The sequence below is a fragment of the Garra rufa genome, chromosome 5 (assembly GCF_049309525.1).
Source record: "Garra rufa chromosome 5, GarRuf1.0, whole genome shotgun sequence".
In the NCBI taxonomy this organism is placed as follows: domain Eukaryota; kingdom Metazoa; phylum Chordata; class Actinopteri; order Cypriniformes; family Cyprinidae; genus Garra; species Garra rufa.
The window spans coordinates 50,547,630-50,571,686 of NC_133365.1; the positions used below are offsets into that span (position 1 = coordinate 50,547,630).

Genomic DNA, 24,057 nt, shown 5'->3' on the forward strand with positions numbered 1-24,057 from the left:
CTGCCTTTCTGAAACGCTTCGATTGTTACAAAACTCATCGCTGGTGCAAACCAAGGTGTTCTCTGATTGGCCAGCTATCCCCTGGCGCGTTGAGACAGAAACAATAAAGCCCATTAGGCATTTGTTGCATCCAGTGGGGACATGACTACTGACTACAATGACTTATACCGACTTTTTATGTTGCGCTGCGCCACATAAACATAACACCATGTCTGCATTTGCGATCGCAGAACGAGAAACAACAAGCCCTAACGTTACTCTACACTGCTCAAAACTCACGTTTGAATAGTCAGTAGCAAATTCTTTAAATATGAAAACGTACTTACAGGCCATCAATCAGAAGTGCAGACTTTCCTTGCAATGCTGGAATTGCCCCACTTTATAGCCTTAACCCTTAGTGTACAGCTGGCATTGTAAGCTACTCTTCCAGGTTCAGGAAACAGTCCTCCATGAAATGCGCAGCACCCACTTGAATATTTGCGTTGCACTGTTCCGGAACAGTGTTGTAAATATAAGTGTTTAAACGAGCCGTTTTAGGAAGACGTGGCTGAGTCTTACATTTTTTTATGATAAATATCTCTTTGGATTTGAGACTTTAAGCTTTGCAAATTTACAGATCTTATCTATGCACAAACAGCTTGTAACACTCAAAATACAAAGTGAAACAAGAAACCGCATCATATGACTTTAATGTAATGTCCGTTGTTCACAATCCAACTGATTCCTCATAGATAAAATCGTGTCACTCTTTCATTTCTTTGTTGAATATCTCACTTCACTCAAAGATTATGCAAGTGAAATGGGTTGTGAATATCGGTTTAACTGACATGGGGTAGAGCCAACAAGTTGAAACAAGACCTGATAATCATGTTTCGGATGACTTGAAAGTGATCCAAAGAGATCTCAAAAGATGTTCACATGATCAAATTAGTTGTGCCCACAACTTGAAAGTTGAAAGTTGCTCCACTTATTTATTTTTTGTACAGAGTGGCTTCAGACCATGTGGATCCTGCCACATGTGAAAACAAACAAATGCTTTTCCCTCCATCTCATCATCTAAAATGGGTGGAGCTTGTTCCAAAGCCCCTCCCACAGTTGAGCTGGCAGTTCCTCCTCCCCCAGTGTGTAAAAGAGCTTCTGTTTTTTAGCATGCTCCGCCTCCTCTCATCTTCCCTCCACTTTGTTATTGGTTCTTCCCCGTCCTTCTCACTCACTCCCTCCATGCTTGCGGTGCTTTCCTTCCAAACTCCTGCGCTTTTCTTTCTAAGTACACACTTCTCTTCAGGCTCTCAGCGTAGAGGATCTTCGTCATAGGAAGGGTTGGACCGACTCTCTCATTTGGATGTGAGTAACTGTCTGTTATTGTCCTAAATGTGGGTGTGAGTTTTCTCAGACCATGTGAGTCCAAGTGTGTGAGAGGGAGAGTAGCAGTGTTTGGTCTGGCTGTGTTCCTAGCACACGACACGTGGAAAGATAGCTGGAGTACTCAGTAACTTTTTGAGCACAGATGCATCTGGCTGCCTTTCAGAGACCTGTGCTGACCTGTGCTAAAGTCACTTCTAATGAAATCATTTGGACACAAGTTTGCAGTGTGTCTGCGTGCGTGTAAATAGTACACAAGTTAATGTCCTGACTGAAGGGGGCTTTAAATCAGATTAACATTTGGATCTAGTTTGTCTGTGTGTACATTCTTAAAAATAAAGGTTCTTTATTGGCATCAGTAGTTCCAAGAAAAAATGTTTAAACATTTAGGATTTTTAAAATGTTCTTCACATTAAGAAAAAAAGGTTAAGGAACCAAAAGTGTTTTTTCTATGGGATTGTTGTTAAAAACAACCAATTTAATTGATATAAAATTAATTTCTTCTGGTGTAGAGACATTCACTCAGAAATTATTAGTAAATTTCACAAATAATTACAGAGAACAGCAAGTTTTTACAATGTAGATTTGTTTAACAATGTAGGTTTTTAAGTTTTTTTTGCAAGCATCACTGTTATTGTTGTTTATACTTCAGGTTAGTCATTTGAACAAACCACTAACCACTAACTAATTACTCTAATTATTTTAATATACAGTTGCAGTCAAAAGTCTACAACATACATAATTATATTACCAAAAAAAGAGGGATCATACAAAATGCATGTTATTTTTTATTTAGTACTTACCTGAATAAGGTATTTCACATGAAAGATGTTTACATTTAGTCCACTAGAGAAAAAATTAGCGGAATTTATAAAAATGACCCTGTTCAAAAGTTTACATACACATTTACATACACACTTGTTTTTTAAAACTGTGTTATTACCTGAATGATCCACAACTTTTTTTTTTTTTTTTTTTAGTGATAGTTGTTCATGAGTCCCTTGCTTGTCATGAAGAGTTAAACTGCCTGCTATTCTTCAGAAAAATCCTTCAGGTCCCACAAATGTTGTGGTTTTTCAGCTTTTTTGTGTTTTTGAACCCTTTCCAACAATGGCTGTTTGATTTTGAGATCCATCTTTTCACACTGAGGACAACTGAGGGACTCATATGCAACTATTACAGAAGATTTAAACACTCACTGATGCTCCAGAAGGAAACAGGTGGGGGTGAAAACTTTTGAACGCAATGAGGATGTATACATTCTCCTAATTTCGCCTAAATATCATTTTATAATTATTTAGTACTGCTCTTCAGAAGCTACAGAAGATACTTGCATGTTTCCCAGAAGACAAAATAAGTTAAATTTACCCTGATCTTCAAATTCAAATAATGTCATGCATCGGCTCTTAATGCATGTTTTTTTTCTGTTGAACCTTCTTTAATAGTTGTATATGAGTCCCTCAGTTGTCCTCAGTGTGAATTCATGGATCTTAAAATCATACATACAAATACATTAAAATGCTGAAAAACCAAAGAATTCGTGGGACCTGAAGGATTTTTTGGAGAACAGCGGGTAGTTCAACTATTCAGGACAAACAAGGGACTCATGAACAACTATCACTAAACAAACAAAAAAAAAAAAAACACAGCTGTGAATCATTCAGGTAACAACAGTGTATTAAGAATCAAGTGTATGTCAACTTTTAAACAATGTCATTTTTATAAATTCAACTATTGTTTTCTCTTGTGGACTATATGTGAATATCTTATTCAGGTCAGCACTAATAAAAAAATAACATGCATTTTGTATGATCCCTCTTACATTTTGCAGATTCTGCAAGGTGCAAGTAAACTATTCACTTCAACTGTAGCATCCACCCTTGATAAATTAAATCCTGCGGTCTGTTGAGGAGAAGTGTGCTATTACATGTCTTCATGATGTGATTCATGGTTTTCACCTGGGGGATGATAAAGCAAGCTAAAACACCACATAGATCAATCCAGTTGATTCATTTTTTTCTAAAACATACTGCAATAATCTTTATTTTATTTTACTTTATTTTACGAGCATGACAATTTTTTTACAGTGTAGTGGTGCAAACACAGTTGCATCTCCTCACAACTGTATGTTTTACGAGAAAATACAATTTCAGTCTTTTTACTTTATAAAATGTCATGTTTAATTCAATATTACTTGCTGTTTCTTAGTATTTTTGTTTGCGAATTTTACTAGTTATTTCTCAGTTGCTTAAATGTAAATCCTACACCTTTTTTTCGATGCACTCACATTTTCTTCAGAAAACGTAAAAAACTGAGTTACCACTAATGTTATTATTACTTACATGGATATTGCATTGGAGAGGTTACCTGTATTTTGTTCTCTGCAGTTATTGCCTGAAGCGGAGTGTTTCCCGTTAATCGTTCAGCAGTGCCTGGTGTGTCCGGTAAGGCGCCCCCTCCAGACATGACTCAGAGTAACGGGGAGACGCGTCTGCAGCGCAGCAGAGTGCAGCAGCTGCGGGATAGCATGACAGAGCGCTCAAAACGGGCACGCAACACCGTACAGAACGTCACCACTGATGACGTCAAAGGCTTCTTCAGGCGGAATGCCTTCGTCATCCTCACAGTCGCTGCCGTCATCGTTGGTGAGATCATTGGCTGTGCCTTCTACTCTAAAAGGACACACACATATGTAGAACTACAGTACAACATTGTGATTGAATCAAAATAAATACATTAAATTGCAAATAAATATAAAAGTAAAAATTAATAATATGTGTAAGAATATACACTACCAGTCAAAAGTTTTTGAACAGTAAGATTTTTTATGTTTTTAAAAAAAGCCTGCATTAATTTGATTTAAAGTACAGCAAAAACAGTACAATTTTGAAACATTTTACTATTTAAAATAACTGTTTTATTTTTGAATATATTTTAAAATGTAATTTATTCCTGCGATTGCAAAGCTGAATTTTAAGCATTATTACTACAGTCACATGATCCTTCACAAATCATGTTTTATTATTGTTGAAAACAGCTGAGTGGAATTTGTCAGGTTTCTTTAAAGTTTGGAAGAACAGCATTTATCTGAAATAGAATCTTTTGTAACATTATAAATGTCTATATAATCACTTTTGATCAATTTAAAGCATACTTGCTAAATACAAGTATTAATTTCTATAATTTCTATCATTTCAAAAATTATACTGACTCCAAGCTTTTGAAAAGTATATTGTGTAATGTTACAAAAGCATAATAATAATAATAATAATGGTCATGTGACACTGAAGACTGCAGTAATGATGCTGAAAATTCAGCTTTGATCACAGGAATAAATTACATTTTAAAATATATTCAAATATTTAAAATTTTTACTGTTTTTGCTGTACTTTGGATCAAATAAATGCAGGCTTACTGAGCAGAAGAGACTTTTATAAAAACATTAAAAACCTTACTGTTACAAAACTTTTGACTGGTAATGTATTCATTTTTCTGTATTTTTCCACATTACGAATCATAACAAAACACTGCACCTCAGTCTTTAAAACAATTATAAAGGAATATGAACATCTAAATGGAATATTAATGATAATTTGGAACTAATATGATCTAGCTGGATGAACTGAAGTCTATTTAAAAAAATATCCTATTGCTATTTGGATCCTATTATTATATTCCATCAGCTTTCTTTTAGGTTTGTCTTGACAAAGACAGTATTGTCCTCTGACATAAGCAGTGGCACAGTACAACACACTTAGACTCTTTCACAATCCTGACATTCTTTTTTTTTCTGTTTCAGTATATAAGAACAAGGTTACATAACAACCTAAACACTCCAGCTAAAAGAAATACAAAATGTAAAAAGTTTTTTTAACAGATCAATTAAAGATGCACATGTGTTTCTCCCGCAGGCACAATTCTGGGATTCGGACTGCGGCCGTATAAAATGTCCTATCGAGAGGTGAAATACTTCTCCTTTCCCGGAGAGCTGCTGATGAGAATGCTGCAGATGCTGGTGCTCCCCCTGTTGGTGTCCAGTTTAATCACAGGTACGGGCCGCTTGCGGCGCCACCAGGCACTGGCCAGACACGGGCAACTCTGTCTGCTAGCCCCAGAACCCCATGAGTCTGAGATAAACACATGATGCAGGGGAAGGGGACGGGCTGAATTTGATCTGGCCAGGATCAAAGAGGACAACAGATATTGTTATGTCACTCGTGCAGCTGAAGCAATTCTGTTTTTGCAGCTGTAAATGTATTTGCAAATCGATTTTATAGATACCAAAACCATGGACGCTTAAGAATTCGGTTAGTTTTGAGATCTTCAACAAGGCTTGTTCAGCTTCTAGGCCTGTTTTGTTTCAAAACAAATCTTAAGGAAGGTTAACATAGGTTCTCGGAGGGGTTCGGCCGGTTTAGGAAAGCAGGGGTAGGTGAAAGTGTAAGGTCAGTGCTTTGATGGTCACTTTCCAAACAGACAAGAGGTCAAAGGTCAAATGTCAAAGTGACCATACAGAGAAATGAACAAAAGCTCCTTTCAGTCAGCTCTCTCTCTCACACACACTTTCTCTGTGTATAAATAGCATTTACTGCTTTCTAAATACAGCCGCAAACAGTTTCCAGGCAGATTGATGGCTGCTCAGCAGATTTACAGATTGCCTATGGAACACAAATCTCTATACATTTTTTTTTTCTAGTGCTGAACACAAAAGAAGACATTTTGAAGAATGTGAAAAACAGTAAATAAAATACTATGGAAGTAACTGGGGACCAGCAACTGTTTGGTTACCCACATTATTCAAAATACGTTTTATGTTCAATAGGTTTTATGCTTAAAAAAAACTCGAGAGTGAGTAAATGATGACAGAATTGTAATTTTTGGGGTGATGGTACACTTATGAAACAAAACACAAAAGAAAATCACTCACTTATCTTGACTGAAGAACTTTAATACAATTGCTTTAATAAGAGTCAATGTATAATTTCTGTATAAGGTATATAGTGTATAAATGCATCAAAAATCCTGAAAATTTAATAGTTTTACTTTTATAGAATAGTTTTCAACATTGATAATAATCAATGTTTTTTAAGGAGCAAATCAGCATCTGTGAATGATTGCTGAAGGATCATGTGATCCAGAGAAGACTGGAAGAATTCTGCTTTTCTCCTTTCAGTCAGCTCTCTCTCTCACACACACTTTCTCTGTGTATAAATAGCATTTACTGCTTTCTAAATACAGCCGCAAACAGTTTCCAGGCAGATTGATGGCTGCTCAGCAGATTTACAGATTGCCTATGGAACACACAAAGCGTATACAGAATAAAAAAAAGACAATGCTTTTGGTTTTTGTTCATGGGTTCATTTCACACATCGCAGAGTTAAACATGACATTCAATGAGAAAAACTAGGGCAGGACTTGATTTTATCAAGCAAAAATTGATTAGATTGTGAAAAGTGGGTGTTACATACCAGAATGAGATCAGATGACTGGAGCGAAGGTGTTATAAAAAGTAAAAGATATTCATGATTTCCTCGGAAAAGCAAAGAGGTGGAGCACATTACATTTGGATTAAAACTGCATTAATGTTGTTGGACTGGAAATGTGTATCAAGTAAATAGAGTCTGTTTTGATTACATGTTGACTTATTACAACAGTTATAACAGCAGCTGTCTTTAAAGATCCGTTTGGATGTATGCTGTTTGTTTCTTGCAGTCACAAGGCTGAATATCAATGACACAGTAAATGTTCAATCAGATCAAACACTCAAAACATAAACACACACACTCGTGGTGCATCACAGCAAGTCATTGGGTCAACCAAATCTGTAAAAGCCAAAACAAGACAAACTTTAGATGCGATCAGTGACACCGATTTAAAGATCTGTGAGAAGCGATGTTTAATATCTGCCTGGCTACAGTTACAACGCAAAAATGAATTGGAATTGGCACGTTGATTAAAAAGGATAGTTCAGCCAAAAATGACAATTTTATGTTTATCTGCTTACTACAGGGCATCCAAGATGTAGGTGACTTTGTTTCTTCAGTAGAACACAAACAAAGATTTTTAACTCAAACCGTTGCAGTCTGTAAGTCATATAATGGCAGTCAATGGTTACCAAATCTTTAAGAGTAAAAAAAACATACACAGACAAAACCAAATAAAACCCTGCGGCGCGTGACGATACATTGATGTCTTAAGACACATAATGATCGGTCTGTGCGAGAAAATGAACCGTATTTCTTTAATTATTTACCTCTGATCATATTGGTTACGTCTAAATTAAAAGTAAACAGTTGAGAGAAAAACGGATGCGCCCCTGTAGACTTTAGATGCATGCAGCTCTTAAAGCGACAGAACTAAACATGCTGCCGATTGTCATTAAAGGAACAGTTCACCCAAAACTTTTGTCACTCACATGTTGTCCCAAATCTCTATACATTTTTTTTTTCTAGTGCTGAACACAAAAGAAGACATTTTGAAGAATGTGAAAAACAGTAAATAAAATACTATGGAAGTAACTGGGGACCAGCAACTGTTTGGTTACCCACATTATTCAAAATACGTTTTATGTTCAATAGGTTTTATGCTTAAAAAAAACTCGAGAGTGAGTAAATGATGACAGAATTGTAATTTTTGGGGTGATGGTACACTTATGAAACAAAACACAAAAGAAAATCACTCACTTATCTTGACTGAAGAACTTTAATACAATTGCTTTAATAAGAGTCAATGTATAATTTCTGTATAAGGTATATAGTGTATAAATGCATCAAAAATCCTGAAAATTTAATAGTTTTACTTTTATAGAATAGTTTTCAACATTGATAATAATCAATGTTTTTTAAGGAGCAAATCAGCATCTGTGAATGATTGCTGAAGGATCATGTGATCCAGAGAAGACTGGAAGAATTCTGCTTTGCATCACAGGAATGAATTGCATTTTAAAATATATTCAAATAGAAAACATTTATTTTAAATTAAAATAATATTTCACAATTTTACCATTTTTACAGTATTTTTGATCATAAATGCAGCCTTTGTGAGCATAAAACAAAAAAATCACTTTTTAATGTTAGTGTAGAATAAGCAGAAGCAAAACTTTTGACTGTCACTGTATGTCTAATATGTGACCTGAAAATTAAAAGCACTGTTTATTTTATTTGTATATTGTGTGTATTTGTAACATGTAGCCTATCTTTGTTCTTATTTTTTATTAACAAAGATAAAATATTGACAGATTTTTTTATCTTGGCCCACTTTGGCCTAAATATTTGCCATTCCTTTTGTTTTATATTTTGTTACCATGTAAAGTTTTGGTTTTAAAATATGGAAATTTTGTAAAATAGACAACTTGTAAAATAGAAAAACCAACATGAGAAAGAATCATGATAAAATCGTGAATAGTGATATTTCTGAAAAAAATCGTGACATGATATTTTTGCCATATATATTTTTTGTCACAAAAGTACCGTCCCAGTGTTTACAAAGTGAACATGCAAAGAAAGTCAAACACCCTTTACGAAAAAAGGTAAAACAACTATGTTGCACAATTTTTCAATTGAAGTCCACTATATGGAGTACAAATCCTGGAATGAACCTTAAAGCAGTAGTTCACTTTCAAAACAAAAATTTGCAGATAATGTACTCACCCCCTTATCATCCAAGATGTTCATGTCTTTCTTTCTTCAGTCGTAAAGAAATGGTATTTTTTGAGGAAAACATTAAGGATTTCTCTCCATATAATGGACTTCTATGGTGCCCCTGAGTTTAAACTTCCAAAATGCAGTTTAAATGCAGCTTCAAAGGTCTCTAAACAATCCCAACCGAGAAAGAAGGGTCTTATCTAGTGAAACGATTTGGTTATTTTCTAAAAACATTTAACCCTTACATACTTTTTAATCTCAAATGCTTGTCTTGCTGAGATGAGCATTTGAGGTTAAAAAGTATATAAATTGTAATATTTTTTTTATTTTTTTATTTTTTTAGAAAATTACTCATCGTTTTGCTAGATAAGACTCTTCTTTCCTCCACTGTGATTGTTTAAAGCCCTTTGAAGCTGCATTTTGGAAGTTCAAACTCGGGGGCACCATAGAAGTCCATTATACAGAGAGAAATCCTGAAATGTTTTACTCAAAAAACAATTTCCTTACGACTAAAGAAAGAAAGACATGAACATCTTGGAGGACATGTGGGCGAGTAAATTATCAGGAAATTTTTATTCTGGAAGTGAACTAATGTTTTAAGTTTATAGCTCTGAATATTTGATGGAACAGGCGGATTTAGTTTATCAGCAAAATCTGTCCGTTCGCTGATGGCCGTGGAGAGCGTGCTCTCATTAGATGAGAGTTTCTTTGTGAGGGTCACACACAATTCCTCTTTGAAGACTGTGTGTGTGTATATGTGAGGTAATTACTCTGCAGTATAGGAGAATAAGACTTTATAAGACTCTGGCAGGGAAGTCATCGTTACCATGGAGATGAGAACTAATGAGAGCAGCAGGAAGAGAACATGACCTGTGCAGAAGGTTCCCAGGCCACTGTGGGGTGTAAAGCTGAGGGGCTTTATGGGGTTGGGGGCAGTGAGATCACTACTTAGGATCACAAATGCACACACACCATACACAATAATGGAAGACATACATAGTTCAATACAATGGGTGTTTCAGTCCTATAGAGGGAAATGTTGAATGGCAGTCGTGGTCAGTGACCTTCAGGAAATATACTGTCTGACTGCTTTACAAGCTATTGTTGAGCATCAATGTCGAGACTTTCTTTAAGCTTTTTTTTTTCTCTTTCCTTCTTTCTTTCTTTCTTTCTTTCTTTGCAGTACAAATCAAATGATTGGACACACTGAATTGTATGTTTGGCCTAAAAGCTTCTACTTAAATACTTTTGCAGACAAGCATAAACTTTTAAACACTACATTATTCCTATACTGCTATTTGTGTTGTTTTATAATTTTGATTATTTAAATATTATTATAATAAGTCAAAAATAGTTGTAAAAATATTTGATGATAGTCGTAATACAGTTGAAGTCAAAAGTTTACATACCTTGTAGAATCTGCAAATTATTCATTTTTTTTTAATCAAAATAAGTACTTTTTTATTTAGTACTGACCTGTATAAAATAATTACATTTAGTCCACAACAGAAAATAGTTGAATTTATAAAAATGTACCTTGTTCAAAAGTTTACATATGCTTGATTCTTAATACTGTGTTGTTACCTGAATGATCCACAGCTGTTTGTTTGTTTGTTTGTTTGTTTGTTTAGTGATAGTTGTTCATGAGTTCCTTGTTTGTCCTGAACAGTTAAACTGCCTGCTGTTCTTCAGAAAAATCCTTCAGGTCCCACAGATTCTTTGGTTTTTCAGCATTTTTGTGTATTTGAACCCTTTCCAATGACTGTATGATTTTGAGATCCATCTTTTCACACTGAGGACAACTGAGGGACTCAAATGCAACTATTACAGAAGGAAAAACGACACATTAATAGCCAGGGGTGTAAACTTTTGAACTCATCTGTATATAATACAGTTCAAAGTCTAGGATTGAGACTGGGTTTTTGGGAAAGAAATTAATGCTTTTATTCAACAAGGATGCATTAAATTGATGTTAAGTGTAACTAACTTGTAGATTTCTATTTCAAATAAATGCTGTTCTTTTGAACTTTGAACACATCAAAAATTCTGAAAATGTAGTTCTTCTGCAAAAAATATTAAGCAGCACAACTGTTTTCAACATTGATAATAATCAGAAATATTTCTTGTGGAACAAATCAGCATCTTTGAATGATTTCTGAAGGATCATGTGACACTGAAGACTGGAGTAATTCAGCTTTGCATCACAGGAATGAATTACAATTTAAAATATATTCAAATAGAAAACATTTATTTTAAATTAAAATAATATTTCACGATTTTACCATTTTTACAGTATTTTGATCACATAAATGCAGCCTTAGTGAGAATGAAAAATAAAAATTAAAAAATCACTTTTTAATGTTAGTGTGGAATAAGGCAGCAGTGCCAAAACTTTTGACTGTCACTGTATTTCTAATATGTGACCCTGGACAACAAAACCAGTCATAAGTGTCAATTTCTTGAAATTGAGATTTATATATCATCCGATTAAATAAGCTTTCCATTGATGTATGGCTTGTTAGGATAGGACAATATTTGGCTGAGATACAACTATTTGAAAATCTGGAATCTGAGGGTGCAAAAAAAAATCGAAATATTGAGAAAATCGCTTTTAAAGTTGAAGTTTTGAAGTTCTTAGCAATGCATATTACTAATCAAAAGTTACATTTTGATATATTTATGGTAGGAAATTTACTAAATGTCTTCATGGAACATTTTACTTATTTTTAACACTTTACCTAATATCCCTAATGATTTTTGACATAAAAGAAAAATTGATCATTTTGACGCATACAATGTATTTTTGACTATTGCTACAAACATACCTGTGCTACTTAAGACTGGTTTTGTGGTCTAGGGTCACATAAATGCTGTTGCTTGCATTACTATACACACATGCATACACAGAATCATGTGAAACGAACTAATATTGCAGTCTAACGTCACCTGTGTGCAGGTATGGCCGCTCTGGATAGCCGAGCTTCAGGGAAGATGGGTATGAGAGCTGTCGTTTACTACACCACCACCACTATCATCGCTGTATTCATCGGGATCGTCATGGTGCTCATCATCCACCCGGGAAAAGGCTCTAAAGACGAATTCACCAAACAGGAGAAAATAGAACAAGTCAGTCCAGCAGATGCCTTCCTCGATCTCATCAGGTATGGCAAAGTACATTTTTAAATTAAAATTCTAGCTGTTTTTTTTTCTTTTTAACATTGCTCTTTTGAATTTTTTTTTTACAGAAACATGTTTCCTCCTAATTTAGTCCAAGCATGTACACAACAGGTAATGTTTTTAATGCACAAGATCCACTAAAAATCTAGTTTTGCATAAAATGGTAAACACAACCAAGTAACTCTTTCTAATCTCTCTACCTTCCTCAGTTTAAAACGCAATATGCCAAGCGAGTGGTCACGGTTAAAATTCTGGTAAACGAGACTTTGTTCAGTTTGAGTAACGGGTCCCAGGAGCTCAAACGTGAAGAGATGATACCAGTGCTGGGAACTGTTAATGGAATCAACGCGCTCGGACTCGTGGTCTTCTCCATGTGCTTTGGCTTCATCATTGGGAGCATGAAGGAGCAAGGTCAACCGCTGCGGGATTTCTTCGACTGTCTAAATGAGGCCATCATGAGGCTGGTTGCCATTATCATGTGGTGAGTGATTTAGAGTGGGAAGTTTTTAGCTTTGAGCTCATTACGCATTTGGTTTTCATAAGCAGTGGTTTTTCTAATTACTAATTAAAACCACTTAAAATATGATAAACCATTTGTTGGCGTGCCAGATCGTTTTTTTCTAAATTTTAATTCTGGGCAGACTTGCTAGAACATTAGCAATTGAACCATAATGAAATTGGACCAATAGAGAACCAAAAGAGAAGTCTATCTTTTCATTCACTTATTATTAAAAGTGTGCCTAAAATCTAAATGAATTGAAAGCACTCACTGGCAATTTAAAAGGCAATTTAAGTTATAGTTTTAAACCTTGGGTGCTTTTGCAGTTATTTTTATTATAAATTAGATTTTTTTTTTTATTTGATTTAAAGTACAGCAAAAACAATAACATTTTGAAATATTTTTACAATTTAAAATAACTGTTTCTATTTGAATATATTTTATTCCTGTGTTTTCAAAGCTGACATTTTAACATTACTCCAGTCACACGATCCTTCAGAAATCATTCTAATATTCTGATTTGCTGCTCAAAAAACATTTTTTATTATTATTATTATGTTGAAAACAGCTGAGTTTTTATGGTCTAAGGTTTCTTTGATGAATAGAAAGAACATTTATCCGAAATAGAAATCTTTTGTAACATTATAAATGTCTTTACCAACACTTTTGATCAATTTAAAGCATCCTAAATAAAAGTAATAATTTCTTTTTCTTTCCGTAAAAATTAGTGTATGGTGTTACAAAAGCTTTTTGTTTCAGATAAATAATGATCTTTGGATCTTTCTATTCATCAAAGAATCCTGAAAAAAAAATATATATATTGATTATAATAATAAAAGCAGCATATTAGAATGATTTCTGAAGGATCATGTGACACTAAAGACTGAAGTAATAATGCTAAAAATTCAGTTTCAATCAAAGGAATAAATTACATTTTAAAATATATCCAAATAGAAAGCCGTTATTTTAAATGGTAAAAATATTTCAAAATTGTACTGTTTTTGCTGTACTTTGGATCAAATAAATCAGGTTTGGTGAGCAGAAGAGACTTCTTTAAAAAACATTACAAATCAAAATCAAAAACTTTTGACTGGTATTTGTTCCTGGTATTGCAAGTTAAAATAGACTGAAGATATTAGAAAGCTAAAAAAATATCTAAGTATAGTTTCTGGTTCATTTAGAATTAGACATGACTGAAAAAACACAGGTGGTGCAGTAAGCACTACAAATTTTTTTTTTGTCTTGTTTCCAGCCAAAATACCTAAAAAAATCTTAAATCAAGAAGGATTTTGTAGACAAATAAAAATCGTCTTGGTTTCAGAAAAAAAATTGTTTAAAATAGATCGAGTTTTTGCTTGAAACAAGCTAAATAATCTGCCAATGGGGTAAGTAAAATAATCTAGTTTTCTGCTTGAAATTAGATTATTTTAGTAAGAAAAGCATTTTTTGAGGTGAGGAAGTCAGTTGTGAACTCAACAGCTCTGAATGATTCACCTAACAACTGAGTAAATTTGATTTAGAACCTCCTAATTAAAAAGAATCAGTTCATAAGAGTAATTTGTTTGCACAAATTGATGAAACCAAATCATACAAACGCCTTCCCGACTGTCAGATATCATGTTGTGAACATTTTAGTCGCAGTCTGAAACACCACAAGATAAAACATGACCATAGAAAAACACTTTATTGGACAATTTTTAATGTTTATTCAACATTGCCTTTGTCTTTATTACAGTATATGTTTTTCACTATTTCTGAAATGGTAATATATATATCTAATGTGTTTTTCCACCTCAGGTATGCTCCATTGGGTATCATGTTCCTGATTGCAGGAAAGATCGTTGAGATGGATGACTTATCAGAAATGGGAGGCCAGTTGGGCATGTACACCATCACAGTCATCATTGGTCTACTAATACATGCGGTCATCGTACTGCCCTTGCTTTACTTCATAGTAACTCGTAAAAATCCATTTGTGTTCATCGCTGGACTTCTGCAAGCCCTTATCACTGCACTCGGTACCTCCTCCAGGTAAGCTTTTCTGAAATAAATTAAAATGCATATAAAATGTATTCAAATATACATATTTCAGTAACCACAGAGCTTGCTTTTTTTAAAGGAGTAGTTAACTTTCAGAACAAAAATGTACAGATTTACTCACCCCTTTATCATCCAAGATGTTCATGTCTTTCTTTCTTTAGCCGATAAGAAATTATGTTCTTAAGGAAAACATTTCAAGATATCTCTTCATATAATGGACTTCAATGGTGCCCCCAAGTTTGAACTTCCAAAATGCAGTTTAAATGCAGCTTCAAAGGGCTCTAAACAATCCTAGCCGGGGAAGATGGGTCTAATCTAGCGAAACAATCAGTCATTTTCAAAACAAACTCACTATTTATGTACTTTCTAACCACATATGCTTGTCTTGTCTATGTCTGCATGAACCATTTTTCCCAGTTCAAAAAGTTAGTGTATGTTGAAAAACTCCCATCTCGTTTTCTTCCCCAACTTTAAAATCGTCCAAAATCTAATGCCATTTTACAAATAAAAAAACGTGAAACGGCGATGTAGGATGATTTGAGTTGAAGAAGCAAACAAGATGGGAGTTTTTCGACATACCCTAACTGTATTGACTCAGATCACACAGACTACGCATGCGCAGATCCGAGACAAAGCGAGCACGTGAGGTTAAAAGGTACATAAATTGTCAATGTGTTTTAAATATGACTGATCGTTTTGCTAGATAAGACCCTTATTCCTTGGCTGGGATCGTTTAGCGCCATTTGAAGCTGCCGTTAAACTGCATTTTTTAAGTTCAAACTCGAGGGCACCATTGAAGTCCACTATATGGAGATAATTCCTGAAATGTTTCCTCAAGAAACATAATTTCTTTATGCCTGAAGACAGAAAAACATGAACATCTTGGATGACAAGCAGTGAGTAAATTACTTGTAAATTTTTGTTCTGGAAGTGAACTAATCCTTTAAATATGGATATCACTAAAAATAACTTGTTACCAATAACATTATATGATATTGATTCAGTAGCAGCTCTGAACAATTCAATTCAGTAAATAAATCATCAAACAGATTCAAATTGGAGACTTGTAATAGTTTGTTGTTGCACTGTATGTTTTTTTAATCACTATAGAGAATCGGCTATGTTGTTTTGGCGCGCACGCAGTATGCGTAGACAAATCAATAGAGAGATGTTTGTGTCATTATGTACTGTACACTGTGTTTTCATTTCATGACATTCAACACAGACCGTGAACTCACATTAATAGCGAGTAAAATGTGCTTAAAAGGCGTAGCTTACCCTACAAATGAATGTGGTTATTATTTACTGACCAACTACATGCTGTTCTAAATGTGCTGTACTCATATGGACTACTTTTATAGTGTTTTTTTGGATCTTGACAGCCTGCTGTGACTCTTTGGCACTGAAAAAGTTGCGTCAACATTTCATAACATTTTCCTTTCATGTACATTTTCAAGTTTGGAACATGTGGATGATCAGTAAATGTTGACAGATTTTGTATTTCCGTAGCTCCGCCACTCTACCCATCACCTTTAAGTGTCTAGAGGAGAATAACCACGTGGATAAACGCATTACCCGTTTTGTGCTGCCTGTGGGAGCGACTATTAACATGGATGGCACCGCTCTGTACGAGGCTCTGGCTGCCATTTTCATTGCACAAGTCAATGGCATGGAGTTGAACTTTGGAGAGATCCTAACCATCAGGTACACTTAGGACAAATAAAGAAAAACTTATTTAGTTAAGGCAAAACACCACAGGTGAAGGGGTAAAAATTGTAACTTAATGTAATTAATTGATAGACATCACCATATTTCTGCAGTTGATTAATCACAGTATATTAAGACATTTAATGGTACTACACATTGTCTGAAATGTTGTTTAAAAATGCAAATTAGGCAGTGTCTAATGAAATAGATTGTTTTTTACTCACAATTCTGACTTTTTTCTCAGAATTCAGAGGAAAAAAGTCAGAATAGGAAGTTTTTATTCTTTAAATTAATAAACTAGCAACTGAGTTTGTCATGCAATTCTGAGAAAAAAGTCATAATTGTGAGGTTATATCTCGCATTTTCACTTTATAACTCGCAGTTGCAAGTTTATTTCACACAATTTTGACTTTGAATCTCACAACTTCAAGTTTATATCTCAATTCTGAGAAAAAAAAAAAGTCAAAATGCGAGTTTTTAATTCGCAATTTTATTTTATAATTTGCAATTGCAAGTTTATGTCTCACAATTCTGACTTTATAACTCGCAATTACAAGTTTGGTTGTGAGTTTATATCTTGCAATTTGAGAAAAGTCAGAATTGGGATTTTATATCTTGCAATTCTACTTTATAACTTGTAATTGAGTTTATATCTCAATGCTGAGAAAAAAGAATTGCAAGTTTATATTACACAATTCTGACTTTGTAACTCGCAATTGCGAGTTTATAAAGTCAGAATTGTGAGACATAAACTTGCAATTGCAAATTATAAAGTAAAATTGCGAATTAAAAACTCGCATTTTGACTTTTTTGAGATATAAACTTGAAGTTGTGAGATTCAAAGTCAGAATTGTGTGAAATAAACTTGCAACTGCGAGTTATAAAGTGAAAATGCGAGATATAACCTCACAATTATGACTTTTTTCTCAGAATTGCATGACAAACTCAGTTGCTAGTTTATTAATTTAAAGAATAAAAACTTCCTATTCTGACTTTTTTTCCTTACAATTGTGAGATATAAACTAGTAATTGCTAGTTATAAAGTCAGAATTGTGAGATATAAACTCACAACTCTGACTTTTTTTCCTCAGAATTGTGTTATATAACCAAAATTTTGAGAAATAAAGTCAGAATTGCAAGTTTTTATCTTGCAGTTCTGACTTTTTTCCTCAGAATTAGGATATAAACTCGCAACTGCGAGTTTCAAAGTCAGAATTGTGTGATATAAACTTGCAATTGCGAGTTATAAAGTAGAATTGCAAAATATAAACTCACAATTCCGACTTTTCTCAGAATTGCGTGATATAAATTCACAATTGTGAGAAATAAAGTCAGAATTACGAGATAAATGCGCAATTCTGTCTTTTTTTCTCAGAACTGCAAGATATAAACTTGCAATTGCGAGTTATAAAGTAGAATTTCAAGATGATATAAACTCACAATTCTGACTTTTTTCCTGAGAATTGCGTGATATAAACAATTGTAAGAAATAAAGTCAGAATTGCAAATTTTATCTTGCAATTCTGACTTTTTTCTCAGAATTGATATATAAACCTGCAGTTGCGAGTGTTAAAGTCAGAATTGTGTGATATAAACTTGCAATTGTGAGAAATAAAGTCAGAATTCCAAGATAAAAACATGCAATTCTGACTTTTTTTTCTTAGAACTGATATAAACTTGCAATTGCGAGTTATATAGCAGAATTGCGAGATAAAAAACTCAGAATTCTTACTTTTTTTCTCAGAATTGCATGATATAAACTCAAGATTGCAAGAAATAAAGTCAGAATTGTGATTATAAACTCACTGTTCTGACTTTTTTTCTCAGAATTGCGTGATAGAAACTCAATTACAAGAAATAAAGTCAGATTTGCGAGATAAAAAGTCGCATTTTTTTTATTCAGTGGCGTAAATGGGCTTTCATAAAAATGCACTAATTTGCATACATTTCCAGAACATTAAAAACGTGAGTTGATTATTTAAATATTCTTACTGTGTTTTACACTCTTAAAAATAAAGGTGCTTTAAAAGGTTCTTCACAGCGATGCCATTGAGTAACTTTTTTTGGTTCCACAAAGAACCACTCAGTCAAAGGTTCTTTTAAGAACCATCTCTTCCTTACCTTTTTATAATCTGAAGAACCTTCTTTTGCTACAAAGAACCTTTTGTGAAACAAAGAAGTTCTTCAGATGTTAAAGGTTCTTTATGAAACCATTTAGACAAAAAAAAAGTTTCTTCTATGGCATCGTGAAGCACCTTTATTTTTAAGAGTGTAGTTCTTACTTTACAGAACTTTTAGTTCTGACTTTTTAAATTCAGAAAACTCAGAACTAAGAGTATAAAAGTCTGAATTGTGAGATACACTCTTAAAAATAAAGGTGCTTTATAAGGTTCTTCACAGCGATGCCATAGATGAACCATTTTTGCTTCCACAAAGTACCATTCAGTCAAAGGTTCTTTTAAGAACCATCTCTTCCTTACCTTTTTATAATCTGAAGCAGTGTTGTTTTCGTCAACGATGACGAAATCATTTCATTGACGCCACTTTTTTTCATGATGATAACGAGACGATGACGAGATAAAAATGGCTCGTTGATGACTAAAACATGACGAGACGTGTGTGAGTTTTCGTTGACGAGACGAGAATAGACAAATGTTAGTGGGTGGTCCGTCAGACGTTTAAAATGCATGACATTTCCACTTATTGTGCATGCCAATTAAAACTTAAAAAGTATCTGACGCTATGGCAAGCCGTTTTAGCATTAAATACTCTTTGCTATACTAGTATGGCAAGCCGTTTTAGCATTCCATCCTTGTTTGTCTTTTATGTTCTAAAACATTCCTTCATTATTGTAATTATTGGTGAAAATAGTCGATCCGGAAGCTCACATTGTGTTGAACTATAGATCTGCTATTTTCAGAACTTATAAGTGACACTACCCAACAGCAAAATATTTACTGACCTACATTAATTTGTTAAAAGACTACTTTTTTCCCCCTTTTTTTTGACTAAAACTAGACTAAAACCTTTTTGACTTTTCGTCGACTAAAACTAGACTAAAACCTTTTTGACTTTTCGTCGACTAAAATTGGACTAAAACTATCACATATAGAAGTGACTAAAATTTGAGCAAAACTAAGAAGCAAGACTAAGACTAAATCTAAGATGGTTGTCAAAAACAACACTGATCTGAAGAACCTCCTTTTGCTACAAAGAAACTTTTGTGAAACAGTTTTATTTTGTTGACATAAATGACGTGTTGACAAAGATTTTGGACATCTTTTTTATCACTCCATAAATGCAAAAATATTTTCAGAATAATCACCGTTTTAGGAATAAAATTGTATATTTAAAAAATCTTCAGAACCTTTAAAAGTCTTTAGAATATAGATAAAACTTGATTTGATTTGTAAACAATGTAAACACTGCTAAAGTAGAGACTCAAAACATAAAAAAAAACATTTAGAGAAAATGGCCTTTAAAAATCCGTATTGTAATTGAATCTACAGATGCAAATAGTTAAAATGTAATTATATAAACACTGTATTTTGGATGTTTTCTTTCTACTAGTTACAAAGAAGGAAATCAAAAATCTCAAAATTCATTAGTGCATGAAAAAAACAATGATTTTGCCTTTAGTATCTTGCCTTTAATGTTGTTGATTTCTCACACTTTTTCAGTATTTATCTGACTGAAACTAACATGATTATCAAATGCATGCTTTGTTTAATTCTACAGCATCACAGCAACAGCAGCCAGTATTGGTGCAGCTGGAATCCCTCAGGCTGGCCTGGTTACAATGGTGATAGTGCTGACCTCTGTGGGACTGCCCACCGATGACATCACTCTTATCATCGCTGTTGATTGGTTCCTGTGAGTACTGGTTCTTTTTATGTATTATGACAGATGTTTAAAGCATTTTGTGTGTGAGATCATCTCGCATACAACTTTTCAGGGGAACCAATGTGTGTTTAAAGTTTTGCACATCAAACAGAGAGAGGAAAGGTCTTTGAATACCTACACTCATCAGTTTGAACAGACAGGGTTCCAGTCATAAAAAAAAACCTGATTGTGATTTCAAGGGCGAATATACTTTATGAAGGTATCAAGTTGAACAAACTTACTATCCAATTTTATATAAAGAGCTGGGCAAATATATAGATAAAATTTGCGACAAAAATAAAAAAAAAACTAGGATGTTGAGATTTGCTTTGTAGTTTGTATCTCTTTACCTGAGTGAGCTCTATGTATGCAAATAAAGTTTGATATAATATACTGTATATCCAACTTTGTATATCCTACTGTATATAGAGCTATACGATAATAGTTTATATTTTGTGATGATTTAAACAATTAGGAAGTTGAGATTTGCTATATAGTACATACTATTAATATCCAACTTTCAATACTGCTAATTTAAATTTTGTGGCAATATAACAATCAAGCAGTTGAGATTTAATATACACACTACCAGTCAAACATTTTTGAACAGTAAGATTTCTCTTAAGAAGTAAGAAGTCTCTTCTGTTCACCCAGCCTGCATTTATTTGATCCAAAGTACAGCAAAAACCAGGAACATTTTGAAATATTTTTACTATTTAAAATAGCTGTTTTTTCATTTGAATATATTTTAAAATGTAATTTATTCCTGTGATACAAAGCTGAATTTTCTGCATCATTACTCCAGTCTTCAGTGTCACATGATCCTTCAGAAATAATTCTAATATGCTAATTTGCTGATAAAGAAACATTTTCTATTATTATAGTTATTATCGATATTTAAAACAGTTGAGTACATTTTTTTTCAGGATTCTTTGAATAGAACAATCCAAAGATCAGCATTTATGAGATAAAGACATTCATAATGTTACAAAAGATTTCCATTTTAGATAAATGCTGTTCTTCTGAACTTTTTTTAATCAAAGAAACCTGAAACAATTCTGCTCAGAAATTAAAGTAATTTGAGATATGTGTTATGCAGTGAATTATGAAACCTGTGAAGTTTCCAGGCTTTGTGGAAATGACTTAAAAAGTAAAATGTAATTTTTAACTATAGGTTTTAAGCAATAATACTTAGATTTTTCTTCTTGTTTCCAGCTAAAATATCTAAACATTTTTAAAATCATGAAGTATTTTCTAGACGAGTAAAAATGGTCTTGTTTTCAAGTCAAAATTGAGTGTTTTTGCCTGAAACAAGCAAAATAATCTGCCAGTGGGGTAAGAAAAATAATCTTGTTTTCTGTTTGAAATAAGATTTTTTTTTCTTACCCAATTGGCAGATTATTTAGCTTGTTCTAAGGAAAAACTCACTTAATTTTGACTTGTTTTTTCTGAAAACAAGATTTTTTTTTTTTACTCGTTTTGGAAAATCCTTTTTGATTTAAGAGTTTTTTGATATTTTGTCAGGAAACAAGACAAAAAAAAAAAAAGTAAGAAAGGCATTTTTGCAGTGTATAATCTGAAATGACGGGAAAAGTCATGGAAATTCAATCATCAAAAGCTGTGGGAACCCTAAACAGGAGAATTTCAACTTGTGATGTTCTGAGGACATCTGAAGGCTTTGGATAAAAGCATTTGCTAAATGAATAAATAGAAATGTAAAAGCTTTGAGGTAATATTCTTTCACACAGACCTAGGCAGAACTTCAGGCCTGAGCAGCAAGACATTCCATCTTTTAAAACCTATAATCCAATTGTACATGGCAAAGCAACATCTGCTTCCAATGAGTGCAAGACCCACTGAACAATACACCCATATCCAATAGCATGTTCTTACGACCTTTACTCCTACCACATTCAGAGCAAAACAGCAGTCGTTGAATTCAACTTCAGTCAGGGACCTAGACGTCAGATTATGTGCTGGTTAAAGCAGCGTACAGAACAGAAGAGGCATTGTGAGGCTTAGAGGAGGCCTCAGACTCTGAGGAACCTTCATACTAGGAAAGATGGGTCAGCAAAAACACAGCACAAGATGGAGGAACTGTTTTTCTTTAGCGGAAGCTGCATGAGGCCCTCAGAACACAACAAAGGCTCATGTGACATCCAGATGTGAGAATAAATCCCCATTGATGAGGAGATGACTTTGATAAGAAGTTGTGGTGTACTTGGACCAAGCGCAGCATATTTTCACCATGAAAATAAATCTTTTTGTTTTCATCTGCCATTTCAGAGACCGGCTGCGCACCACCACTAATGTTTTAGGCGACTCCATTGGTGCTGGCATCGTGGCGCACCTGTCACGTCACGAGCTGAACGCTATGGACGCTGAGATCGGAAACTCTGTTGTGGAGGAGAACGAGACCAAGAAGTCATATCAGCTCATCTCTCAAGAGAGCGAGTGTGAGAATGCCAAGATCCCTGACAGTGAGACCAAAATGTAACTGTTTCCTGAGGAGTTTCATCCGTGGAAAACCAGAGTTTTTGTACAAACACTAGTGACTTAGTCAGACACTAGTCTGATATTCATCACAAGTCTTTTTATATGCCTGTCAAAGACATCCAAATGTGTTCAAACAGAGATGGACGTGTGGTCCACTGAGGTCGTCTTCTTTATTGTAGAGTAAATGGAATAGATTTGATTTTATTAGACATGTTTTTTATTAATTTTCTAGATGCAGGTTTGCGTTAATTGAAGAGAAACCCAATGTCAGTATGGAAATCATTTGTTCACAATGATGCTTCTACTTGGGCTGGCAGAATAAACTGATTTTAAGTAAGCCAAATGATTACAAATGATTTTTAAAAAAGAAGAAATAGTTAAAAATCTTATGAAACACGTGGGATGTTTGGGCAGCGGAAGTTGGAAAGTGAGGCAGCGAGTCCAAATACAACAGTATAGTGTGGCCTTTATCTGTAAACTAAGCTGGAATCTGTGAATTCACTCTGACTGTGCATTTGTTTTTGTTTTTTTAAACTGTACATTCAACTGATGTAATCATCTTATTTCAAGACTTTTATAGAAGACTGTCGGTTTGAACAAAATAAAGAAATCTATGAATTAAAAAAAAGCTTCTGGGTCAGGACTGCTCACATTACCGGTTTTGTTTTTTAGGGTGCACCTTTAACAGGTTAGTGATCCTTATGTTACATATTTTGTCTGTTCTGTGAGGTTTTATATTTAATTTAAAAATAGTAGTTTGATAATATACTCACCTTTGGCCATCTAAGATGTAGATGAGTTTGTTTCTTCATCAGATTTGGAGAAATGTAGCATTACATCACTTGCTTAACAATGGATCCTCTGCAGTGAATGGGTGCCGTCAGAATGAGCGTCCAAACAGCTGATAAAAACATCACAATAATCCACAAGTAGTTCATGCCTCTCCAGTCCATCAGTTAACATCTAGTGAAGCGAAAAGCTGCATGTTTGTAAGAAACCCATGCATCATGGGTTAGATCTGTGCTTATTTCTCTCCTGATTAAGTCAATAGGACTTTTTCACTCGAGGAAGCAATATTATGGATAGAGGACTTATATTTTGGCCTAAAACAACAGTTGGAAGTTAAAAACGTCTTGATTTTTTGTCTTACAAGCATGCTTCATACAGCTTTTCACTTCAGAAGATGTTAACTGATGGACTGGAGTGGCGTGGATTACTTGTGGATGATTGTGATGGTTTTTATCAGCTGTT

At 34.0% G+C, this 24,057-nt stretch overlaps 1 protein-coding gene across 1 annotated transcript; it reads left to right on the forward strand.

The window, feature by feature from the left end:
* The first annotated feature begins 1,208 nt into the window (after window positions 1–1,208).
* Window positions 1,209–23,434, forward strand: slc1a3a (solute carrier family 1 member 3a). The gene is made up of 10 exons (XM_073839582.1): window positions 1,209–1,344; window positions 3,750–4,007; window positions 5,274–5,411; window positions 11,962–12,166; window positions 12,251–12,293; window positions 12,392–12,663; window positions 14,479–14,712; window positions 16,231–16,425; window positions 20,167–20,301; window positions 22,597–23,434. Exons 2-10 carry the CDS (start codon window positions 3,827–3,829, stop codon window positions 22,805–22,807), a joined length of 1,614 nt encoding a protein of 537 aa, XP_073695683.1. The 5' UTR covers window positions 1,209–1,344; window positions 3,750–3,826; the 3' UTR covers window positions 22,808–23,434.
* Window positions 23,435–24,057: the final 623 nt, after the last annotated feature.